Raw genomic sequence first — 21,047 nt, 5'->3', positions numbered from 1 at the left:
GGGGGGGCCTGCAGCTGGCTCAGCCAGGCCTCACTGCCCCACTAAGCCAGTTAACCTGGCCTCAGTCCCTCGAGCAGAAGGGAAAGGGTTGCTGGCTCTCAAGCCGCCACCCCACCTCCCATGACCCCCTCCCACTTAACTCCAGGGCAGAGGGTACCAGGCCATGTTCTTCTCGGCAGAAGACAGCCCCTTGGCCATGCCCAGGCCGCCTCCTGGTCTAACCTTCCCTGGGGCGACCAAAGGCCAGTTGGCAATGTAATGGCTGACGTGTGCGAGGGGGCCGGGTGCTGAACAGCCAGGCGCTTCGGCTGTTAACCGGAAAAGGCGGGCAGCTGGAACCCACTGCAGCCCCCTGGGAGAGAAGCCTGGATTCCAGCTGGGGAAACCCCACCGGTTCATTCTTCCCCTCCCAGGGGGCTGCTGAGCCGGTCACAACAGTGTGTGCATCGACCCACCGAGGTGGCAGGCACACGGTGACATCAGGTCTTCACACCAGCCCGATGAGGGGGGTGCCACGCCCACACCCGCTCACATATAAAGAAGCCGAGGCCCAGACCCATCGGCAGCCCTATATAGGGCAGAGCAGAAGTGCCCCGTGGGGTCCTCACGGCTGGCTTCTTTCTCCCAGACAGAGGGGTCTTGTCAGTTCTTCAGGGTCCCCCAGGTCTAAGGGGGTGGGGCAGGCAGGCCCCAGTGTTGGCCCGGTGTTGGCCCCAAGGCTGTGGGTCTTCTCTAGACCTGCAGGGGAGCCCGCCCCACACATCTGCTCACCCAGGGCCAAGGACGGGGGCAGAACGCCGCCCTGGGCCCAGAGCCACCAAGCTAGGCTGGACTGAGCCCAAGCTAGGCAGGCTTCCTGGAGGAGGTGAGTGAAGGGCCCCAGGGCTGAGGCGCGCCCGAGGAGGAGGAGGAGGTGACGGGATGGGCGCAGGAGGCTAGGTTCCGAGGTGGGGAGCAGCGGGTCTGCACCCCCTCCACCCTGCCCGGGACGCCGGGGGGGCTGTGCGCGGTGGGCGGCCCCGAGACGGAGCTGTCGAGTGAGTCTGTGCCTGACGCCCCTTTTCCCTCCGCTCTCTTGGTCTCTTTCAGTTGGAGGAGGACAGACTCTCGGGGCACTCCCTCCCGCGGTACAGCCCCCTGCGACGACTGGCGTCCTCCGTGTTCTCCTCCTCCGCGCTGGAGACGGAGCCCTACCCTCACCCCGGCGCCTCCTCCAGCTCGGCGGCCTCCTCCGGCTCCCTCATTCAGCGCAGCCGCTCGGCCGAGAGCAGCCCCGTGCGCGCGCCCCACCGGCGCCACGCGCCCCTCGCCGCCGGCAACCACAGACTCGTGCCCTCGGTGCTCCGCATCTCGCGGTCCCAGCTGCAACAGGTGTGGGCCCGGTTCACCCACAAGACCTAGGCTGGGCTCCCCCCCCTCCTGGAGGGGGCAGGGGGGGGGGGGGGGGGGCAGGCAGAGGCCACGGTTCCTTCGCAGGACGCAATAATCACACGCACACACCCCAGCCCCCCTTCACGCAATACCCCTCCCATAACGTCGGTCGCCAGCCAAGTGGTAGGGCCCGGTGGGGCGGCAATGCAGTCGGTGGACTGGACCGGGCAGGGGCACCGAGCGGGGGCAGAGTTCAGTGGAAACCAGGCTGTCAGGTGGTGGAGTGAGCTGTGCCCGTGCCGGTGGGAGTCTGGTAGAAGTGGCTTTGTTCTGTTCCATCTGTGACCACTTGGCTCAACTGGGGCCTGGTCAGGCCCTGAGGGGACACCCCCAACCCCAGTGCTGCATGTGTCTAATCCGTGTGAGCCGTGGGGCCTGGTCATGACCCTGTGTATGTGAGGGGGGCCAGGCTAGTCGCGTTTGGGGTGACGGGAGGGGGAGGGGCTCTGTGACAGCCCTCCATCTGGGAGTCTCTCCACACCGGGTCATGGTGAGTGGGCTGCATCCTCCCAGAGGACAGAGTTCCTGTCTCCCACATCTGCCCCCAGGACCCTGGCTTTGGGGTTGAGTACTGCCTGGGTAAGGACAGATACCACTGTCCTCTGGCCGGTTAGTCCCAGACTCCTCAGGGCCGAGGATGGATGAGCCAAGGCCTGGGGTGTGCCCCTTAACATGGGGAAACCTAGGGGTGAGGGGAGCCAGTGTAGAAGCCAGGGCCGAGGCGATGGGTGCCAAGGACCAGGCCAGACCTCTGAGCCGGGCAGCCACATGGGCGTCTCATGACCAAGCCCAGAAAGGACCAGCCCGGCCACTGTCCCTCTCAGGAGCTCGCTCGTTCCTACTGGTGCTCAGCCACGCCAGTCAGCCCAGGGGCCACGGCGAGAACCAGGCCCAGGGCATCAGGTCAGAAGGGTACCTGGAGATGGGCAGGAGTCAGGGTGCCAGATCAAAATGCCTTTTCTACCCATTTCTCAGCCCCTGAAGGTGTGCAGGGATGTGTATTGTGGTGAGATTGTGCCTCTGTTCGGGTGTGTGCTGGTGGGCATGCACATAGTGGGCTGGCTTGGCTTACGCATGGGCATGTGTGCCTGCGGCAGGCCTGCCGTGAATGGGTCAGGGATGTGCACTGGTCAGTGCTAGGGAGCGCCGTTTATTTAGAACGCAGTGTGAGTGGCATGCCCTGAAGTTACACAGTGCCATTGCCCTGTGTGTGCGTGTACATGCATGCATATGTACATGCGTTGTGTGTACATGCATGTGTGTGCACATGTGCATGTGTGTGTGTGTGTTAGGGAACCAGAAAGGTGTTTGTGAGGTCCTGCGTAGTTTCCTGTGAACCTGCCTTCACCCTGGTCCTCTCTCTACCCGTGTCTTCCCCTGACCTCCCTTCCAGCTCCAGGGCTCCTCACGCCCTAGTGGTGTCTGGTTAGGGGAGATGTCCCAGGCACTGGCCCAGCCTGGCAGAGTGGTCTGGCTCACCCACATGAACTACTCCCCCGTCCTCCTTTCTTCAAAACCTGCCCTTTGGGGAGTCTGGATGGAGAAACTATCCCCATTTGGCGGTGGAGGTCAAATGGGGGTTCTGACACTCAACCTCCCCACCCCAAGCCCACTGCTCCATTGCCCTGCAGACCGTCTGGGGTGACTGTGCACCTCGTAGACAGAAGGTGGAGGAGGAGTCAGGGTGGCCCCTTGAAGAAAGGACAGAAATCAAAAAGCACAAAGGTGACGGGGTGGGGGTGGGGGTGGATAGCAGCCCCACTCCCTCGTCCCGGCACTGCCCCCCACCCCTCTGGTCCTCTTCCCATCCTTACCAGGGGGTAAGGTGGAAGAGTCTCTGCCCACCACCAGCTGCTCCCTAAGTCAGCAGCAGTGGGGACAGGGCCCCTGCTGCCTGGAGATAGAAGAAGCCAAGCACTCCATGACTGAATTCCCTTCTAGAGGGTTCCACTATGTGGCCCCAAAGACAGCTCTCAGTGACCAGAACCCTGAGGTACTTACTCTAAGACCCCAAAGTGCCTTGCCACTTAACAAAGATGATGGCACTCGCTACAGCCTCATTTTAGCATTAAATGCATATTATAATTTCCAAAGTCTTTGGGAAAAGCAGAGAATATCCTACTAGGCTTTCTGAAGGTGGCTGGCTCCTGGGTCTCTCTTGCTCTCTCTCTCTTTCACACGCACTCTCACACACTTACACACACGCACTCATGCACGCACGCGCACACAACCAATGCCCATGGGAGAGTAACAGCTTATTCCAATCAATAGGCCATGGCTCAGAACATCTTGTCCCATGGGGGATACAGTTTTGCATAGGCTCCCCTGTAGGGCAGTGTTTTCTAAGCCATAACACGCTGAACTAACTTTATCTTTTGGGCGACTTTGGTTTTTTCAAACAGCTCAGGTCCCCCCGGAGCCCAGGGTGTGGCAACAAGCTGACGTGAGGCTGAGCAGAGCCCTGCGTAGCATGGCAGCTGGCCCGCTCTGGTTCTCAAATGTGCCTGGGAAGTTGTGAGCTGTCCTGTGGTCAGGATCGTTTTCCTGAAGGGCCTCTCAGAGAGGAGGCCAGCGTGTTTCTGCAAGGGAAGCGCCCGACTTGCCCAGGTGTTAGCTTTGAAAAGAGCACCCTCTGGAATGTTACACTCTGCACCCGCACTTCCTGTCACCGACTGCGTGGCGGGCTCCGGGTCTTTGATTTGTTTGTTACTTTAACAGGCACACGGCACTTAACAGATGCCAGCCAGTGAAGGATGCACTTTACTGAATCGACTCACTTCGTCCTCCTTGTAGCCTCCGAGATAGATCCCTCTATTTAACAGATTGATCCCAATATTTAATTTATTAGAATGAACATATAAATTACCTGCCAGTACTGAATCACTCGCTGCATAGGATAGGATTTTGCAAAGCTTTTACTTATTGCCCTTCCCGTCGGCCTCTCCGCAGGCTACTGGGAAGAGCCCTCTGGGAGTCTTACTTCCATTCCTTCTCATCCCTACCTTGGTGATGGTGTCCAGGTGGGGTCTCTCTGGAGTTCCCTCACCCCCTGCACCCCAGCTTTTCAATTCCACACCTCCAAACACCCCACGGCAGCTCTGGGGATGAGGGGGACAGAGTGAGAGCTACAGTGAGAAAGCAGGTGTGGCCTTGGGGGTGGGAGTCACAAAACACCAGTTTCTTGGCGGCATTGAGCACTGGCCCTGGGGATTGGAGCGAGGTGTCAGCAGTTAGCACACCTGGAGCCAAGCCCTGTAGGGAATAGGCAGGTTCAGGGAATGTGGTAAGAGGGGATCCCCCCACCACCACCCGCTTCCCCGCCATCCTCAGCTCAACCAATTTTTGCCACTATTTTCCAAATTTCATGTGAACTCGCCCCCCCTTTTTTTTACTTAAAAGGATACAAACCATTTTTGAAAAATTCATTGTGTAAGCCAAAGGAAACCACTTCCTGAAAGAGGTGGGCCCTGAGCTGTGAATTTGCAACCTGTGAGCCTGAGGACTCCCTGAACCAGTGGTTCTCACCCTTCCTCACGCCAAGACTGCTTTCATGCAGTTCTTCATGGGGTGGGGACCCCCCAACCATAAAATTAGTTTCTTTGCTTCCTCATCACGGTCATTTTGCTGCTGTTACGAATCAGGCAACCCCTGTGAAAGGGTCATTTGACCCCCCAAAGAGGTCAAGACCCACAGGTTGGAGTACTGCTGCCCTAAACCATCTATCTTTTCTAGAATGAGTCCACCCTGGGTGACAGTACTGTTCCCCAGGAATGCAAAATGGAGTGGGTTTCTTAGGGGAGGCAGCTCAGGGCCCGTGGGACCGAGCGGTGTGCAACATGTGCATGTATGAGTAAGCTCATGGTGTGTGTGTGTGTGTGTGTGTGTGTGTGTGTGTGCTTGAACAAGAGTGACCCAGTGGACTTGTCCCAGGGTGTCCTTGGTGGGACAGAAGGTGTTCTGAGGACCCTGAGCCCGTGAAAACAACACTCGATTCCAGTCTCAGTGACTACTATACACCCCACAGGCACTGAGGCCAGCTTGGGTCACAGCAATAATGTTTAACGTGCTCATCCTAATGAAAGACCTAACCCGGCAGCTTTTGCCAGCTCAGTGTTGTGGGGGATGGGCTAGCCCTGCTCACCTGGTAGGGAGGGCAAGGGCACCTCTGAGCCTTGCCTGGCATATTAACCCTTGTCTTCCTAAGCCAAGGAGATGAGCCCCTTCAGTCCAGTGGTCCCCTCCATGGGGGTTTGGACCTTCCTTCCCCCTCTTCCTCCTCCGTCCTGCGGAGGTCCTTAGAGGTGGGAGAGGTGGTGCTGTCTGCTCCTGCCGTGGTGGGAGAAGTCTGGGTCACTGGCAGGGGGTGGGAAGAGACACAAGGTCAGTGGTTTCTATGGGACGGCCAGGGGAGGCAACCAGCCTCAGGAGGTTGTGGCTCCGGTTGGGGTGTGGTGCCTGTGGCTGTGGGGACACGGGAATGCTGTATCCTTGGCTGTAACTGAACTGGTTTGGTGCCTGGGGATGGAACACCACCCATCCCCAAATGCCGATTAGAATTGGGACATTCCCAGGGAGCAGTCCTTGATATCAAGGAGTGTAGAAAAATCCCTGGACTTAATTTGGGGGGGGTCCCCCCCAACTCACATCATTCCCCCTGGGGACAGGCATGCCTCTTGGGATTGATCAAGTCCCACCTCTGAAAATCTTAAACACCCTTCTCCCTGAGGGAGAGGTTCCCAGCCTGCCAGCCCAGTATCTCCAGGCTTGCCTGCGAGAGTCCCTGTCCAAAGCCTGAGCCACCCTACCCATAAAGGAAAGAGTTGAGAAGGGGTGGCCAGGGAAGGGAATGAATCCAACAGGTCTAGGGGACCCTCTTAGATCTCTTCTTCTAGTGGGTCCTCTCCCCTTGGCCCCATCACTTAACCCCCCCCCCCTTCTATGCGCAGAGGCTACGGTTGAGGTTCACCTCGCCACTCACTTACCTGCCCCTGCGTCTCCCCTGCCCTCTGCCCCCAAACCCCATCACACACATTTCCTCGCTGCGCATACCTATCACCCACTCTCCGGACAGCAAACTAGCAACCCCGCGGCCAGGTAGGGCACAAGACCACGTTTCCGAGAACCCCTCGTGGGTTGGAGATTGTAAGGAGACCCCCAAGACCAATTTAAACACTCTGCCCGTCTCCAGGACTCCCTCCCGCGCTTCCCTCCGCCCCCTCCTGCTGTCATCGCACCACGAATGTATGCTCTGTCTTTGTACCAAGCTGCTAAGCGTGATCTGGGTGCCGCCCAGCCTCAAAGCCCCCCTATACCCTATCCCTGGTCCCGCCCCGCGGGAGGTTCGAACGTCTCTCCTGGGCGCTTCGCTTGGGTAGGCGACCCCAGGGGACTTCGGCCCCGGTGTCCCGCCTGCACCGGCTGCCTGCTGCTAAAGTACTGGCCTTGGGCTGGCACCACCCCGCCTCGTTTTCTTTGCTTCTCCGGCTGGCTCCTGGGACTGGAATGGGGGCTCCCCCTAAGAGGGCTTCCTGGGCAGGGGTGCAGGCGAAGAGTTGGCGGGGGTGGGGCTTGGCTAATTCTATAGGCTTCAAAGGCCTCCATCCATACCTGTTACCTCTCCACCCACAGGACTGCCCCCCTTCCCTAATAATTGGGCTTGCAATTGGATGCCAAAGAGCCAGGCGGGAGGGCGTTTTGGGGGAGCGAAGCTTTGAGGCCAGGTGTCTGGGGCCGCCCAACACCCTCCCCCACCTTTCGTGCACACCCCAGCGTCTACGGCCCCTGCCCCAACCCCCTCCACCACTAAGGGCCCTGGGGGGTCCCCAAACATGCTTCCACTTCCTGCCCTCCCCCACCCCCCCAAAATAAAACTCAGGGACCAACATCTGCTTCCTTTGCACTTGCTCCGTCCGACCCTCTCCCACGCGAAGGGGCTTCCCTGGGGGAGGGGGAGGGTCCCTTGGCACTGACAGTATTGAGTTTGGAGAGGGGCTGGCCCTTGCCTCCCGAAAGGTGGGGTTGGTGGGTCCCTGTTGAGTCCCCTCACCAGGGTCCCCAGTATGCCCCTCCTGGCGTCGGGGTAGAGGGGTGGTGAGGGCTGGGAAGGGGGTTAGTTAGAGCACCCTCCGGGAGGTCCAGAGCCCCAGCTGGTTAATTCCTGAACCTCCCCCTCATCACACATCGCTCCGCCGCCCCGCCCCACCTTTTGTACTGCAATAAGACTGTATTATACGCTTGCACTAGTCTCCGACCCCCGCCAGCAGAAGCATGCTCGAAAACTCAAAACCATACACACGCGCGCGCGCGCGTGCACACACACACACGCGAAGATGGGGCGCCTCTCTCTCTTCTCTCCGGGGTGCGTCCTCCTTAGTGTACATAGCAGCGTCCGGGGGCCCTCCCCACCCCTGGGCCAGCATAGAAAAGCATGCACTGAGCCCCCACCCCTAGACTGCGAGTACTGTACAAATCCAACACTTGAAACCGACGCGCACACGCGGCGCCGCCACTGGGGTGGGACACGGACACGCACGGGCGGAGTGGGGGCGCACCGCCGCCCCGCGTCGCTGTGCGAGGGATCTTGTGCCTTTTTCAGCCCCTGTATGTTAACGCAGACAATCCGGAGAGCTTGTGTACTACCAGATCTTGATTAAACACGCCTTCCAGGAACCCCGCCTCTGCCTGCTTTCTTTCACGGCCCCTTCCTGCCCACCTGCCCACTTCCCCACGCAGCCCCCAGCTGGGGTCACCCGCGTGGGCATAGGGCAGAGGGGGGCGGTGGGGGGGCAGGGAGCAAGTTTCAGGTCAGTGAATCCTGACTTACCCCAGGCAGTAGGGGTGATGGGGGGGGAAAGAGGGGGGCGGTCCTCCTGCCTAGTTGGATGGGGGCCTCCCTCTTCGGGCCCCAGGGGGGAGGGTGGATTGGGTGGCTCTGGTCTCTCAGCCCCTTTCCTCTCGGCTGGGCTGTCATCCTGACAGCAGATTGACAACTTGTGTGTGGGGGAAAGGGGGGGAGATGGAGGAGGCCAGCTGTGTGTGGTGGGAGTGAGGGGGTGGGGGGTGGGGAGTGGGGGTCCAACGACGGGAACTGAGGAGCTTTTTCTAACCCTGCCCCATGATGAATCTGAGGTAGCCCCGGCCTGCCCCCCAGCCCCTCCCTTACTGAGGGTCAGGTTGTGTATAGCCTGGGGAGGTGTGGGCAGAGATGGTTCGCTAAGGAAAGGATTAGCCTGTGAGGGGGTGGGACATTAAGGAGGGGGTCACAGTGGTTCCTGGAACGGAGCTCTGGTGGAGGGTGCAGTGGGTACGAGCTGGGCCGCTAATGGCAAGAGCTGCAGTTCAAACTATCAGCTACTCCTCGGGAGAAGGCAGGCGTTTCAGTGGCAGGTCGACCCTGCCCTGTAGGCTTGCTGCAAGTCAGCATCAACTCCATGGCAGTGGGTGACAGGAGAGACAGACTCCTTCTGGGTCAGGGCCAAGAAGTCAGGCCAGAAGGGGCGCCCCTCAGCCCTGCAGGTCTGCAGCTAGGGTGCCGGAGAAGCAGGGGCTTTATTTCTTGCCCACCTTTGCACATGGTCAGCTCTTTGCCCTGCAGGAGGCTGGGGGCACTGAGAAAGGCCTAGGGGCAAGACCTGCACAGACCTGCCACCAACAAAACTGGGGCTCAACTTAGCTTTGGTGGAGTGGGTGAGAAAGGGCCACTTGGCCTCTGTGACAGGCAGGGCCGGTGCCCTGGGTGAGGTGGAGGAGCAGGGGTCAAGAAACCAGGACAGGTCACTGCGGCTGAGGGGCTGGTGGGGCAACACCGTCCACTTCTCTCAGGCTGGACAGAGCTGGGGCGTCATTGGGTTTCCCGGGAACCCTGCCTTTCACGCTCCAGGAGGTGAGGTGGGTGGGGTCCTGGTGGCTATTGCAGAAGGAGGCAGGGGGGGGAAGAACGGTTGTGAGAGGCACAAAGCCTATGTCCCCAACCCCCACCCCACCTCACCCTCCTGCTCTTGTGCCTCAGCCCCTCCTAGATGTCTTCTCTGACTTTGGAACTGGGGACAATGTGTGAAGCCCAGTGTCTGGGCTTGGCTGGGGTCCCCTGCCCACTGGGGAGGGGCTGCGTGGAATAGCCTGTCCCAGTGGCAGGGAGGCCCTTTCTCGTCCCCTCCACCAAGGCTAAGTTGAGCCCCAGTTTTGTTGGTGGCAGGGGAGGACCAGGGTCAGATCCATGCCTCCCCCCCACTTTCCTGCTTCCAGAATAAACACTCACTTGGGTTGGACTCTGAAACCAATGGTTGTGCCTGAGTGAGATGGGGCGGGGCCTGGGGGGTCAGAGGCAGGGTGGGAGGGGGACGGACTGGTGCTTTCCTTCGCTCTGAGTGTCCCAGCTTGGATGGCCTGCCCCCCCCCATCCCCACCCCATTATCTAACCTCACCACGTGCACCATGGCCACCTGGCATCTGAATCGTGAGGGGACTGTAAAGCGCCAGATTTGTGGGCAGGGGTTCCATCTCTGACCTGCGGAATCAGGGGTTGGAGGGGCAAGGCTCAGTATTGTTAAAAAGTGCCCGGGGTCTGTAACCAGTCAGACTTGAGAACCACAGGGACCACATCCCCTGATTCCAGACCCGACTTGTCTTGGTTGACACCCAGCACAGTGGCTTCCCTAGGAGCTAGGATGGGTGGGTCACTGCTGTCCCTCTCCGTGGTGTCCTCAGGCCTCTGAGGCTGGCCACACAGAGAACATCCTGTGATCACCAGCCTAGACAATGAACATGAGACTGAATGGGTGAATGAATGGTTAAATAACTCAACAGGCCCAGGCATCCAGGAGACACAGGGAGAGGGTTAGGGGAGTGATCGCTAGGCCCCATCCCCCTCTCCCAACAAGGAGCCAGGGCGGGGCAGGACAGAGGGACTTTGAAACCAAAAATCCAGGAGCGGGAGGGGAGCAAAGATGAGACTCACAGCCCTTCCTACCAAAGAACAAAGGGACCCAGAGTTCCCGACCTGGGAGGGCTGGGGCAGTGAGGCAGTGGGGAGTTCCTGGGTCTGGGCCCCCTTGGACGATGTGGTTCAAGTCAAGGCCTCCTTCAGGTCTGTTTCCCAGCCCAATACCATGCCTTCTGAAGGGAGGGTCCACTTGAGGGCTTTGGGGTAGAAGGAGAGGAGGTTCCTGCTGAGATTGCCTACCCAACTGGACTCCATAGCCGAGGTCATCCTCTGGGTGGATTTCCCCAGAGAGATCCAGGGCCTGGCCGGAAGGCAGAGGGGCCGTTCTGACAAGGAACTGTGCGAAGCCCATGTTGGAGATGGGCTAGGCACACTGACAGTGGCAGTGGGAGGGAGGACACCCCTGGAGGGTGGATGTGCCTGGTGTTGGGTGTGTGCCTTCTGAGCTGGCCCAGAGAGAGATGTGGTCAGAGTGCTCGGTGCGCCTGTCCCCCAGCTCTCAGTGCCAGCACCCAGATGCTTTTCCTGGTCTAAAACACGGTGTCTGGGTGGGGCCAAGGGCTCCAGCAGAGAGAGAGGCGGGGTCAGGCGAGAATGAAGGAACAGGGCTGTAAAAGAAAGCAGTGGTTGGGCCTTCTAGGCTGGAGGAGGTGAAGACAGAGTTCTAAGGACACTCACCTCCCTGGCCCAGATCGGCAGGGTGGGGTCCTGCCAGGTCTGAAGCTACCCTGCCTTGCACCTTCCCCTCCCCTCCCACCCCCGCCCCAAGTCAGATCCTCACGGATGCTCTGGTACTAAGGGGGCTGGCAGCTGGGAGGGGAGAAGTCCAACCTGGGCCCATGCGCATCCTTGGAAATGCCTGCCTTCTCCTGCACTAGCCTTTGAGCTGTCTGCAGGAAGACCTCGGCTGACAGAAGCCCTGGTTTCTAGTTTCCCATCATCCCATTCCCCACAGGGGGGCCACACGCAGGGTTTTCCTGGGGTGGGAAGAAGGCGGTGATCTCCAAGCCCAGTTGAGCAGGACTGGGTAGGAGGTTGGGCATGGGTGGGAGCAGCTGCTGTATGCTAGGCCCAGTGCTTACATGACCCAAACTCATTGCTCTTGAGTCGATTCCAACTCGTAGCGACCCTAGAGCAACAGGACAGAGCTGTCCGCAGGGTGTCTTGCAGTAGCAGCCCAGCCCAACATATAACCGCTCCACCACCAGGGCTCCTCGGCTGCTCACATCCACCAGGGCTCCTCGGCTGCTCACATCTGTGAAGAAGCAGACTGCAGCAGCTTTGTCCCTTGGAGTGGCTGGTGGGTTCGAACCGCCGACCTTTAGGTCAGCAGCCAAGCGCTTAACCACTTTGCCCTCGGGGCTCCTTCCATTGCTTATGCTACCTCATCACCCCATTGATGCCCACAAATCTTCCTGGAGCCTCCGCCCTCCCCATTCCCTTTGCCTGACACAGAGAACACACGGGCCAGGAGGAGAGAGGTCATGCCTGTCTTGATCACAGCCTGGACCCTCCTGATGGCTAGGGCAGCAGACACCGGAGGAGTGGAGGCGGGGAGAAATAAGAGTCTCCACCCTCAAGGAGGGCGGTGTGCTGTGTCTAGTGAGCATGAACAACTAGAATGTGGGGGGCCATGGGGGGGCCAAGGAGAGGGGAAAGGAACAAGGAGGAGGTGGGCAGGAAGGCAGGCAGTCCACCAGGCTTGGCGGGAGATGAGCTGTTAGAATTGTGTCCTGGGGGAGCATCAGGGGCTCATCATGTGATAGAAGGGCTGCCAAGGGCTCCTGGGGCAGACGATACTGGGTGGGCAAAGACCAGGGTGTGCAAACTGCCCCTCCTAGGCTGACCTTTAACTCCCAGAGGACTGTAGTCAGTGCTGGATGACTTCCTGGTCACAGGGGCAGGTTGGGGCAGGGGGTGTATGGACTGGAGTGCCCAAGGGTCTGGTCTGTTCCTGCACCCCTGGAAGATGGTCCTGACTTTAACCTTGTTGGACACAGGTTCTGGAGGCCCGGGCGGCCATCCAAGGGCTAGCCAGCTACGGGCCTGACCCAGGCCACCTGTCAGAAAGCGACCCCGACATTTTGCTGTCCGTCTCTGGGTCTGTTTCCTCTGTCAAAGGGAGAGCCAAGCTGGTTCTCACTTCCTGTGTTTCTCTGGGGTTTATGTTAGGACTGGGGGTGCACACAGCCAGGCGAGAGGGTAGAGAGACAGGACAGGATCAGGGACAGGGCCTCAGGAGACCCACAGCATGGGCACAAGCAGGTGTGGGCAATCAGAGCCCCTGTGTAGTGCTCATAGTGCACTCAGCTACTCACCAAAAGGTTGGCTGTTCAAACCCACCCAGAAGCTTCATGGAAAAAACTTGCTGCCATTGAGTCCGTACGGACTCATGGGGACCCTATAGGAAAGGGTAGAACTGCCCCTCTGAGTTTCACCCAGACTGTCACTGTTTACGGGACTAGAAAGCTCCGTGTGTCTCCCACGGAGAAGCTGGTGGTTTCGAACTGCTGACATTGTGGATGGCATAGCCCAGTGCATAACCACTAGGCCAGCGGGGCTCCCCATGGAAGAAAGACCTAGAGATCTACTCCCCCCCAAAAGCAGCCCCTAAACCCAGGCACCCACGGGTTGACTTCACTGGTACCCGATGTCAGGGGCCACTGTGAGCTCTGGGGCACAGCAGTGGAGAAGACAGGCCCTGTTCAGACCTCAGGAAGCCCAGGCTCCCCTGGGCACGTGGGTCTCCTGCTGGGACCCAGGGACCAGGTGGGCTCAGGCCTGTGTGTGCCCCTTGCAGGTGTTCTCTGTGGCGCCCCCATTTGAGATCAACAGTCTCCCACGAACTGTGCCTCTGAATCTGCCCTACCGGGACTTCAAGCGGGACCTCTCCGACTACCGCGAGCGGGCGCGCCTGCTCAACCGCGTGCGCAGGGTGGGCTTCTCCCACATGCTGCTCAGCAGGCCCCAGGTCCCGCTGGCTCCAATTCAGCCTCAGGCCAACAGCAAGGAGGAGGAAGAAGAAGATGAGGAGGAGGAGGAGGAGGAGGAGGAGGAGGAGGAGGAGGAGGAGGAGGAGGAGGAGGAGGAAGAAAAGAAGGAGGAGGAGGAGGAGGAGGAGGAGGAGGAAGAGGAGGAAGAGGAGGCAGCCGTGGCCCTCGGGGAGGTGCTGGGCCCTCACAGCGGCTCCAGCAGCGAGGGCAGCGAGAGGAGCACCGACCGGAGCCAGGAAGGCGCGCCCTCCACGCTGCTGGCGGACGACCAGAAGGGGTCCAGGGGCCGGGCCTCCATGGCCGACGGGGACCTGGAGCCCGAAGAAGGCTCCAAAACGCTGGTGCTCGTCTCCCCTGGCGACATGAAGAAGTCGCCTGTCACTGCCGAACTGGCCCCCGACCCTGACCTGGGCACCCTGGCTGCCCTCACTCCTCAGCACGAGCGGCCCCCGCCCGCGGGCAGTCAGCTGGATGTGTCGGAGCCTGGCACCCTGTCGTCCGTGCTCAAGTCTGAGGCCAAGCCCCTAGGGCCCGGGCCGGGGCCTGCCTCGGCGGGGGCCGGGAACACAGGGGCAGGGGGCGTGGTGGTCACTTCCTCACCCTTCACCAAAGTCGAGAGGACCTTTGTGCACATCGCAGAGAAAACCCACCTCAATGTCATGTCTTCTGGCGGGCAGGCCTTGCGGCCCGAGGAGCTCAGTGTGGGGGGTGAGCTGGGCCTGGGGGCGCCCTGTGATGGGGGCATGCAAGAGGAAGGAACCCCAGTACCCTTAGAGAATGGCATCGCCCCGTTGGGGCTTGATGGGCCTGAGACAGAGAGCTGTGCCGTGTCCTACCATCCTGGGGACACACCATCAGAGCTGGCCACAGACGCACTGCCCAATGGCCCGACCCTTGCTGAAGGGCTAGGCCCAGTGGCCCCGCTGGAGTTCAGCCCCGAGAAACTGGCTGCCACCTCCCCCAGCTGCCAGGCCAGGCCAGGCCCACGCCCCAGGAGCCGCATCCCTGTCCTGCTGTCGGAAGAGGACACGGGCTCAGAGCCTTCGGGCTCTCTGTCGGCCAGAGAGCGGTGGAGCAAGAGGGCCCGGCCCCAGCAGGACCTGGCCCGCTTGGTGATGGAGAAGAGGCAGGGCCGGCTGCTGCGCCTGGCCTCCGGCGCCTCATCCTCCTCCAGCGAGGAGCAGTGTCGAGCCTCTGGGACGCTCTCGGGCACAGCCTCTGAGGAGGACATCCCCGCCTCTGAGCCTGCGGTGACCAGGAAGGCCTGGCGGGTGACAGCCTCCCGGAGCCGGATTCCCCGCCCCATCAGCATCCGCATGCCCATGCCTGCCTCAGCCCAGCAGCCCCCCAGCAGACCCCACAGCGCAGTCCCAGCACCCGACACAGCCATCACCAGCAGGTGAGAAACTGCCGCCCATCTCAGGGTGGGCAGGGGTGACCTTCCACATCTTTACCAGCAAGGGCTTCCGGGACCCAAGATTGGGAGGGTCCCTGAGCCAAGGCCCCCAGCCCCCACCTCCCCTGCTGCTGCCTGGGGCATATCCAGCTCTGGCATGGGGCTGAGTGGGCTTGTGGGTAGCATATGTAGAAGAGGTGCCAGGGAGGGCAGCGGGGGGGGGGGGGGGGGCTGTGGGGGTGAGATGGGTAGTCCACGCTTGGCTCCAGGCTTGCCAAAGGCACATCTAGTTATAAAAGGGACTCTGAGCCCTGAAGAGACCCGAGGGGGGGTTAACACAGGATGTCCTATTAATGCGAACACGGGCCCATTGTAGTGCTTGAAATCCCTTAGAATTTAAAAAATGAAACGGCTGCCCAGGAGAGTCTGCAGCAGGCCTTGGGAAGCCCGCTCTGGAGGGTGGGGGGCACCAGGCCCAGTGTACCCATGGGTGCCAGCTCCAGAACGCAGGGCAATGGACTGACCCGTTCCGGGAGATTCTGATCACGGTCCTCTTGTTTTGATCCTTTGTCCTCTCTCCCTCTCTCTGGTCACCCCGCAGGCTCCAGCTGCAGAAAGCCCCAGGGTTGGCCACCGCTGCTGACCTCCGCCCCAAACAGGCCCCCGCCCGCGGCCCAGGCCCAGGCCCAGGCTCGGGCCGAGGCCGAGCAGGAGGCGCAGCGGCAGGAGCCAAGCCCCCTGGAGCAGCCTCTGCCCCGCGCAGTCCCGGCCTAGCGGGCTCTGCGCGCAACCCCAGCGTGTCGCAGTCCGCGCGAAGCCAGTCCCTGTCCCGAAAAGAGAGTCCCTCCCCCTCGCACCAGGCCCGGCGGCCCGCGGGCGCCCCACCACGGGGAACCCCGCCGACCCGGGCCCAGCCCGACATTGTCCCCTCCTCCCCGGGGGGCCCCAAGAAAGGACCCAGGGGGAAACTCCACACTCAGAGCGCAGTAACCAAAGGCCGGGCGGGGGGCGCCGAGGGCCAGGCCGGGGCCAGATCCTGACGCCCCTGGCTTTCCACGGCTAGACTGGCCCTCCCGGGTCCCCCACCCTCACCCCGGGCCCCCACCCGCAGCTGGCCAACACTGGAACAGTCCCCAGCACAGCCTTACGCGCCTGACGCGCCACCCGCGGCCCCAGTTTCCCGCCTGCTCACCACGGAGGTCATGCGTGTTCCCAGGGTGCCCTGCCCGCGGGGCGTGGCTGGTGGGGGGCGCCGCACCGCACGAGGGGGCAAGGGGTCCTGGTCATCTTCCTGTCCCCTCTCCCTCCCTCCTGCCATCCAGTGGGCGGGGACCCTCTTCACCCCACCCCAAGGCTCAGCCACTGCTCACTGAAGACTGACTGTCTTCTTGGCCCCTCCATTCACCTGCCACCCTCTGCTTACACCTCCCGCAGCGTCCCCCCCCCTCCAGCCATACTCCCCCTCCCCCCTTTTCAGAGAAGCAGTCCCAAATGGCACACTTGGAGGCGGTGCTAGTTTGGGGGAGGGGTGGTTTCTGCCACACCTCCTGGGAGTTGTGGTAGGGGGCCTCTGGGCTGCTAGGCTGGGGCTGGGGGTGGGATTCAGGGCTGCTCCAGGGATAGGCCTGCTCTAACCGACTCCAACAGCAGCGTCTTCCTGCCTCTCCCAGGGGAAGACAAGGGGCAGGCAATTCTTGGGAAATTACTGGGTACAAAGACCCCTCTCTTAAATTTGCGCGGGGTCTCAGGGAGAGCCTGGGGTTTTTGGCTATCTTTCCAGGCAAATGTTTCCCCACCGGCAATTGGAGGGAGGCAGGGGAGGGGGCTTCAAAAGGAGTTTGGCCCCTCCATTGGCTTCCTGTCTGGAAGTACTCCTTCCTATCTCTCACCTCCGTTCCACTCCTGCCCTTTCCACTGAGGCCCCCAGCCCTAGAGGTGGAGTCTGGCCCTCTGTCCTCTCTGCGCTGACCCTTTGGGCATACAGTTCTGGTGGGGTCGCCCTTTCTACCCTCCTGGGTGTGAGATGTGGGCCAGGTCAGGCCATCACCTACCTAGGGACAGGCCCCTTCCTGGGGTGGAGAGACCCATTAACATCCAGAGGGCATGCTTGTGGGTGGGCTCTGGCCCACCCCCTCCCCAGCTCAGCCAGCCCCCTCTCACCCTAACTGCAGCCTTTGGGGAGCTCCTCCTGGGTTCTGGCTCCAGAACACCCCCTCCCTCCCTGTCCTGAGCCTCAGCTGTCTACATCTGGGGGTGGCAGCACATTGGCTGCAGAAGGGACAGCTGAGCCTGCTGGGGCTGGGGAAGGCCTCCGGCCGGCCTTTCCTTAGCATCCTGGTCTGTCTCTGCCGTCCCTTCCTGGGCCACAAAGAACAAGCCAAGACCTCTAGGGGAAGAAGAAGGAAGGTCCTGGGTGCCCGGCTCCCTGGCAGCATCCAGCCACCAGCACCTGGCAGGATGCCCACAAGGAAGCCGGCCCCAGGAGCAGCCGGTGGTGGCTTCTCTGCAGACCAGCCCAGGGGAGGACTCCAGGGCGAGTGGCCCTCAAAGGCCACCCACGCTGAAGCTGAAGCTCCCAGCTCACTCAGGAAACCTCTCCAGAGTCCTCCTTGTCAACCCGAGGCCCTCCCAAGACCCTCTGCTGCCCCCCGGACCCAGCTGAGAAGGGGCCACTCCCTCCCACCCGGAGCTTCTCCAGATGACAATCAGCTCATGCCAGGGGGGACAGGGCATGACCCCCGGTGCCCAGGCCCTAGGCCTGCTCCTTGCCACCAACCGAAATGTGAATGTAGGACCCCCCTGCCCCCACCTCACCCTGCCCCAAGACCAACAACACCCTGGTTTGGAGTTCGGAGAAAGAAGGGGGCCCGAGAGAGCCCTTGGCCTGCCTCCAAACTGCCTTCCCTCAGCACTGGAGCTGGGCAGGGAGTGAGAGCACTTCATCTGCTCTTGGGGCCCTTGACCTCCCGGGGCCTCCCAGCAGACCTCAGGCCTCTGGGTCACCAATGTCATGGGGCTGTGTGTGCTAGGTGGAGGGAACGTATTTGGTGCCTCTCCCCAGGAAGGATCCAGGGCAGGGGGTCCCCATCTCCCAGCACCCCTCCCCAGCTGCTGCTTCTTACATCCCCTACTCCCGCTGACCAGGCCCTCCTGGTCCCGAGCACCTCCTCTATGGAGTCCCCCACACGTCCCCATTCCCCGCAGCCTGGGTCGCTGGGCTCAGGCTCCGAGTCTGCTAACACCGAACAGGCCTTCCCTCCCCCCAGCCGCACGGAGCACGAAGGGGGTACAGGAGAGGGGCTATGCCCCAGGCATGGGGCTCCCCTACCCAGCTCCTCACCGGGCCCGGCTTGCTCAGTCTTCTCAGCTCCAGGGGCCAGCCCTGGTGGGCATGGGGCAGGGGCAGGAAGTGGCCCTGCCTGCCCCTCCCTGGGGAGGCCACCACCGAAGAATGTTTACACGCCAAACAGAATGTAACAGTCTCCCCTCCTCCCCAAGTCACTGCATGGCCTCCGCACATCCTGTGCCCGCCCACCCCCAGCCCCACCCCAGAAGCCGCTGTCATTAGATGGGGTCTCGGAAGGGAAGTAGCCATCTCACCATTAAAAAGCCTGTGGACCTTCCTGTTGGCCTGGACTCTTCTTCCCTTTGGGGTAGGGGGTGCACGGGAGGAGAGAAGGGGGCAGCAGGATGGTGGGTAAGTGGAGAGGGCTGTTCCTGTGGACACAGGCGCTACATTCACAGGTGAGGAACGGCCCGGGGTCACACAGAAGGAAGGACTGCCCTGCTTGGTCTGGCTGTGAAGCGTATACCCTTCTCCGTCCCCTGAGCTGACTCCTGCAGGCCTGAGGCCTTAAATTGAGCTTTGGGCCGGGAGGGAGAAAAGGAGGGAAGGAAATTTCGTTTTGGTCCCAAAGTGGACAGACAACTGTGACAGTGTTTGGGAGACCATGACATTTAGCAGCTCCCAAGGCAAGGAGGAACACCCATCTATCAAAATCCCAAAGGCACGTAGCCTGTGACCCCATCCCTGTCACCTGGCCACACTTGTCTGCTTGTTGCAGGGTCTGTCACCGCAGCGTCCTCTGTGTAGCTCCACAGAGCCTTGCTGGCAGAGCAAGCCCCACAGAGGTAGGGAAGCCCAGTGTCTCCCTGGAACCGGCACCCGCTCACTCGGTTCCGACATCTGGACAAGCCGGTGGGCTTGTTCCAGTGATTGGACAGTGTGGCAACAAACACTGGGGTATGGTTACTGGGTCCCACCTCAAACGGAGACTTATTCTTATCTAAATATATCCTAAAATTGAAATCCCCCAAAGAAACTTGACCCCCACAACTCGGAGGAAAGGTTGTGGGTCTGTAGGAGCAAAAGCCGAGCCTATAAAGGTGTGTTCCTTTGAACTGGGCGCCCTCAGGGCTGGAGCATGGATCCGTCAGGTCTTTGGCTCTGCCTGTGGAGGATCGTGTCTGGCTGTTCATGTAGGAGGGGCCCTGGTGGTGTCCTGCTTGTGTGTTAGGCTGAAACCCGTGAGGTCAGCGGTGGCCGTTGGAAACCCCCAGCTAGACTCTTTCAGGGACAGACACGGGGCTTTCTATTGCCATAGAGTTACTGTCTCAGACACTCACGGCAGCAGTACTAACCCCGTCCTCTGGGGGCGCTGTGAGTTAATGGCAGTCAAATGTGATTTTTCTAGAAAGGAAGACCTGGTTAGGCACTCAGCTGGGAACCCGAAGGGCAGCTGTTGGAACCCACCCGAGACCCCAACCCACCCAGAGATTCCACGGAGACAGAGTTGGGGGAAGGCCGGCAGCCAGGAAGCCCCGGGCGGTGGCTCTGCTCCGTGGCACAACGTCTCTAGAGTCAGGATCCACAGCAGAGTCGTTTGTCTCAGGAGGGTTAGATGAGGTGGGGGTCTCTGGCTGCCTCACGGAGTGAGCTGGGGGAAGGGAAGCCTCACGAGTTGGCCTTGCTGTGTCCTGTGCATCCGACACTTGGTCAGTCAGTGCACACGCATGTTCTGTTCTGGCTCAGCCTCCTGACCCTCCCTGGGATGAGAGGGGAAGGGCCCAGCCTCCAGAGTCCTGCTCTCCCTCCCAGCAGGTCAGCTGGGCGCGGATCTGACCCCCAGCAGCTCCCGTAACCATGGACCACTCTGTTCTCCACAGTGCCTCCTGGGCCCTCCCCTCCTGTAGCCAGCTGGGGGTTCTAAGGCCTCACTGAGCTGCCCTCGGTGGGGGCCTGTGTGCTTCCACCTGCCTCCTTCATGAAATGGCAAGGCAGGACATACCGTAAATCCAACGCCTTTATTAGAGTCGCCTAAATAAAACATGAACACACTCTCCACAAATCCGACCACCTAGAGGTCACCCCTGTGACTGGCTTGTGTATAATTTAGGACTTTTTCCTTTACATTTACAATAATAATGCTATCTATCTACACACACACACACACACACACACACACACACACACACACCCCTGATGAGTGCTGCCGGCACAGAAATACCGTAAGTGAGTGCTCTGAAAACCAGGAATTTGTTTTCCCACTGTTCTGGAGTCTGAACATCCCCATCAGGGGCTCAGCCTGGTCGATTCCTTCCTGGTAGATGGTTCTGGCATTCCTTGGTCCCTGGACTTGTAGATGAATCGTCAGATGTCTTCTTCCCATGCGCACAGAGCGCTCAGTCTAACCTGCTCTTTGTTCGGACTCAGGAGGAAGCAGACCCACCCTACTTGGTTGGGTATGATCCAATTCCCATAACAAAAAGCACTATTTCTGAACAGAAGTATTCCACAGGTACAGAGGACCCGATTTAATCCATAACCCTATGCGTGCTCATGAACACACACACAGACACACACACAAAACCAAAGAGCCAAACTCACCACCCTCAAGTAGATGCCGACTCATAGTGACCCCAGAGGACAGGGTAGCACTGCCCCTGTGGGCTTCTGAGACGGTCCCTCTTTATGGGAGTAGGGAGTCGCATCTTTCTCCCGACACACACAGTTCTTGCTAATACAAAGAGAAGCATTTCTTCTGAAACTTGAGTGCATGCCCAACAATGTGTCTTGAAACACAGATCTTCCTCAGGTTCTTTTTTTTAAAAATCAATTTATTGGGGCTCATACAATTCGTCACAATACATAGATCAATTGTGTAAAGCACATCTATACATTTGTTGCCCTCATTATTCCCAAAATTCGCTTTCCTCTTGGGTTCCCGGAATCACCTCGTTTTCCTCAGGTTCTTTTTCAAAACAACTCTGATTGAGGCGAGACTGA

At 60.2% G+C, this 21,047-nt stretch overlaps 1 protein-coding gene across 1 annotated transcript in view; it reads left to right on the top strand.

The window, feature by feature from the left end:
- TTBK1 (tau tubulin kinase 1) overlaps positions 1-15,983 on the top strand; it is a 37,904-nt gene extending 21,921 nt beyond the window's left edge. The window contains exons 12-13 of the mRNA XM_004710864.2: positions 13,173-14,764; positions 15,363-15,983. Coding sequence (XP_004710921.1) covers positions 13,173-14,764; positions 15,363-15,801 — 2,031 coding nt within the window. The 3' untranslated portion in view covers positions 15,802-15,983. The remainder of the gene's footprint in view (positions 1-13,172; positions 14,765-15,362) is intronic.
- Positions 15,984-21,047: the final 5,064 nt, after the last annotated feature.

The sequence above is a fragment of the Echinops telfairi genome, unplaced genomic scaffold, assembly GCF_000313985.2.
Source record: "Echinops telfairi isolate 266 unplaced genomic scaffold, ASM31398v2 ScPeMD7_3533;HRSCAF=4204_1, whole genome shotgun sequence".
In the NCBI taxonomy this organism is placed as follows: domain Eukaryota; kingdom Metazoa; phylum Chordata; class Mammalia; order Afrosoricida; family Tenrecidae; genus Echinops; species Echinops telfairi.
This window is presented reverse-complemented; position numbering and strand designations above follow the sequence as displayed.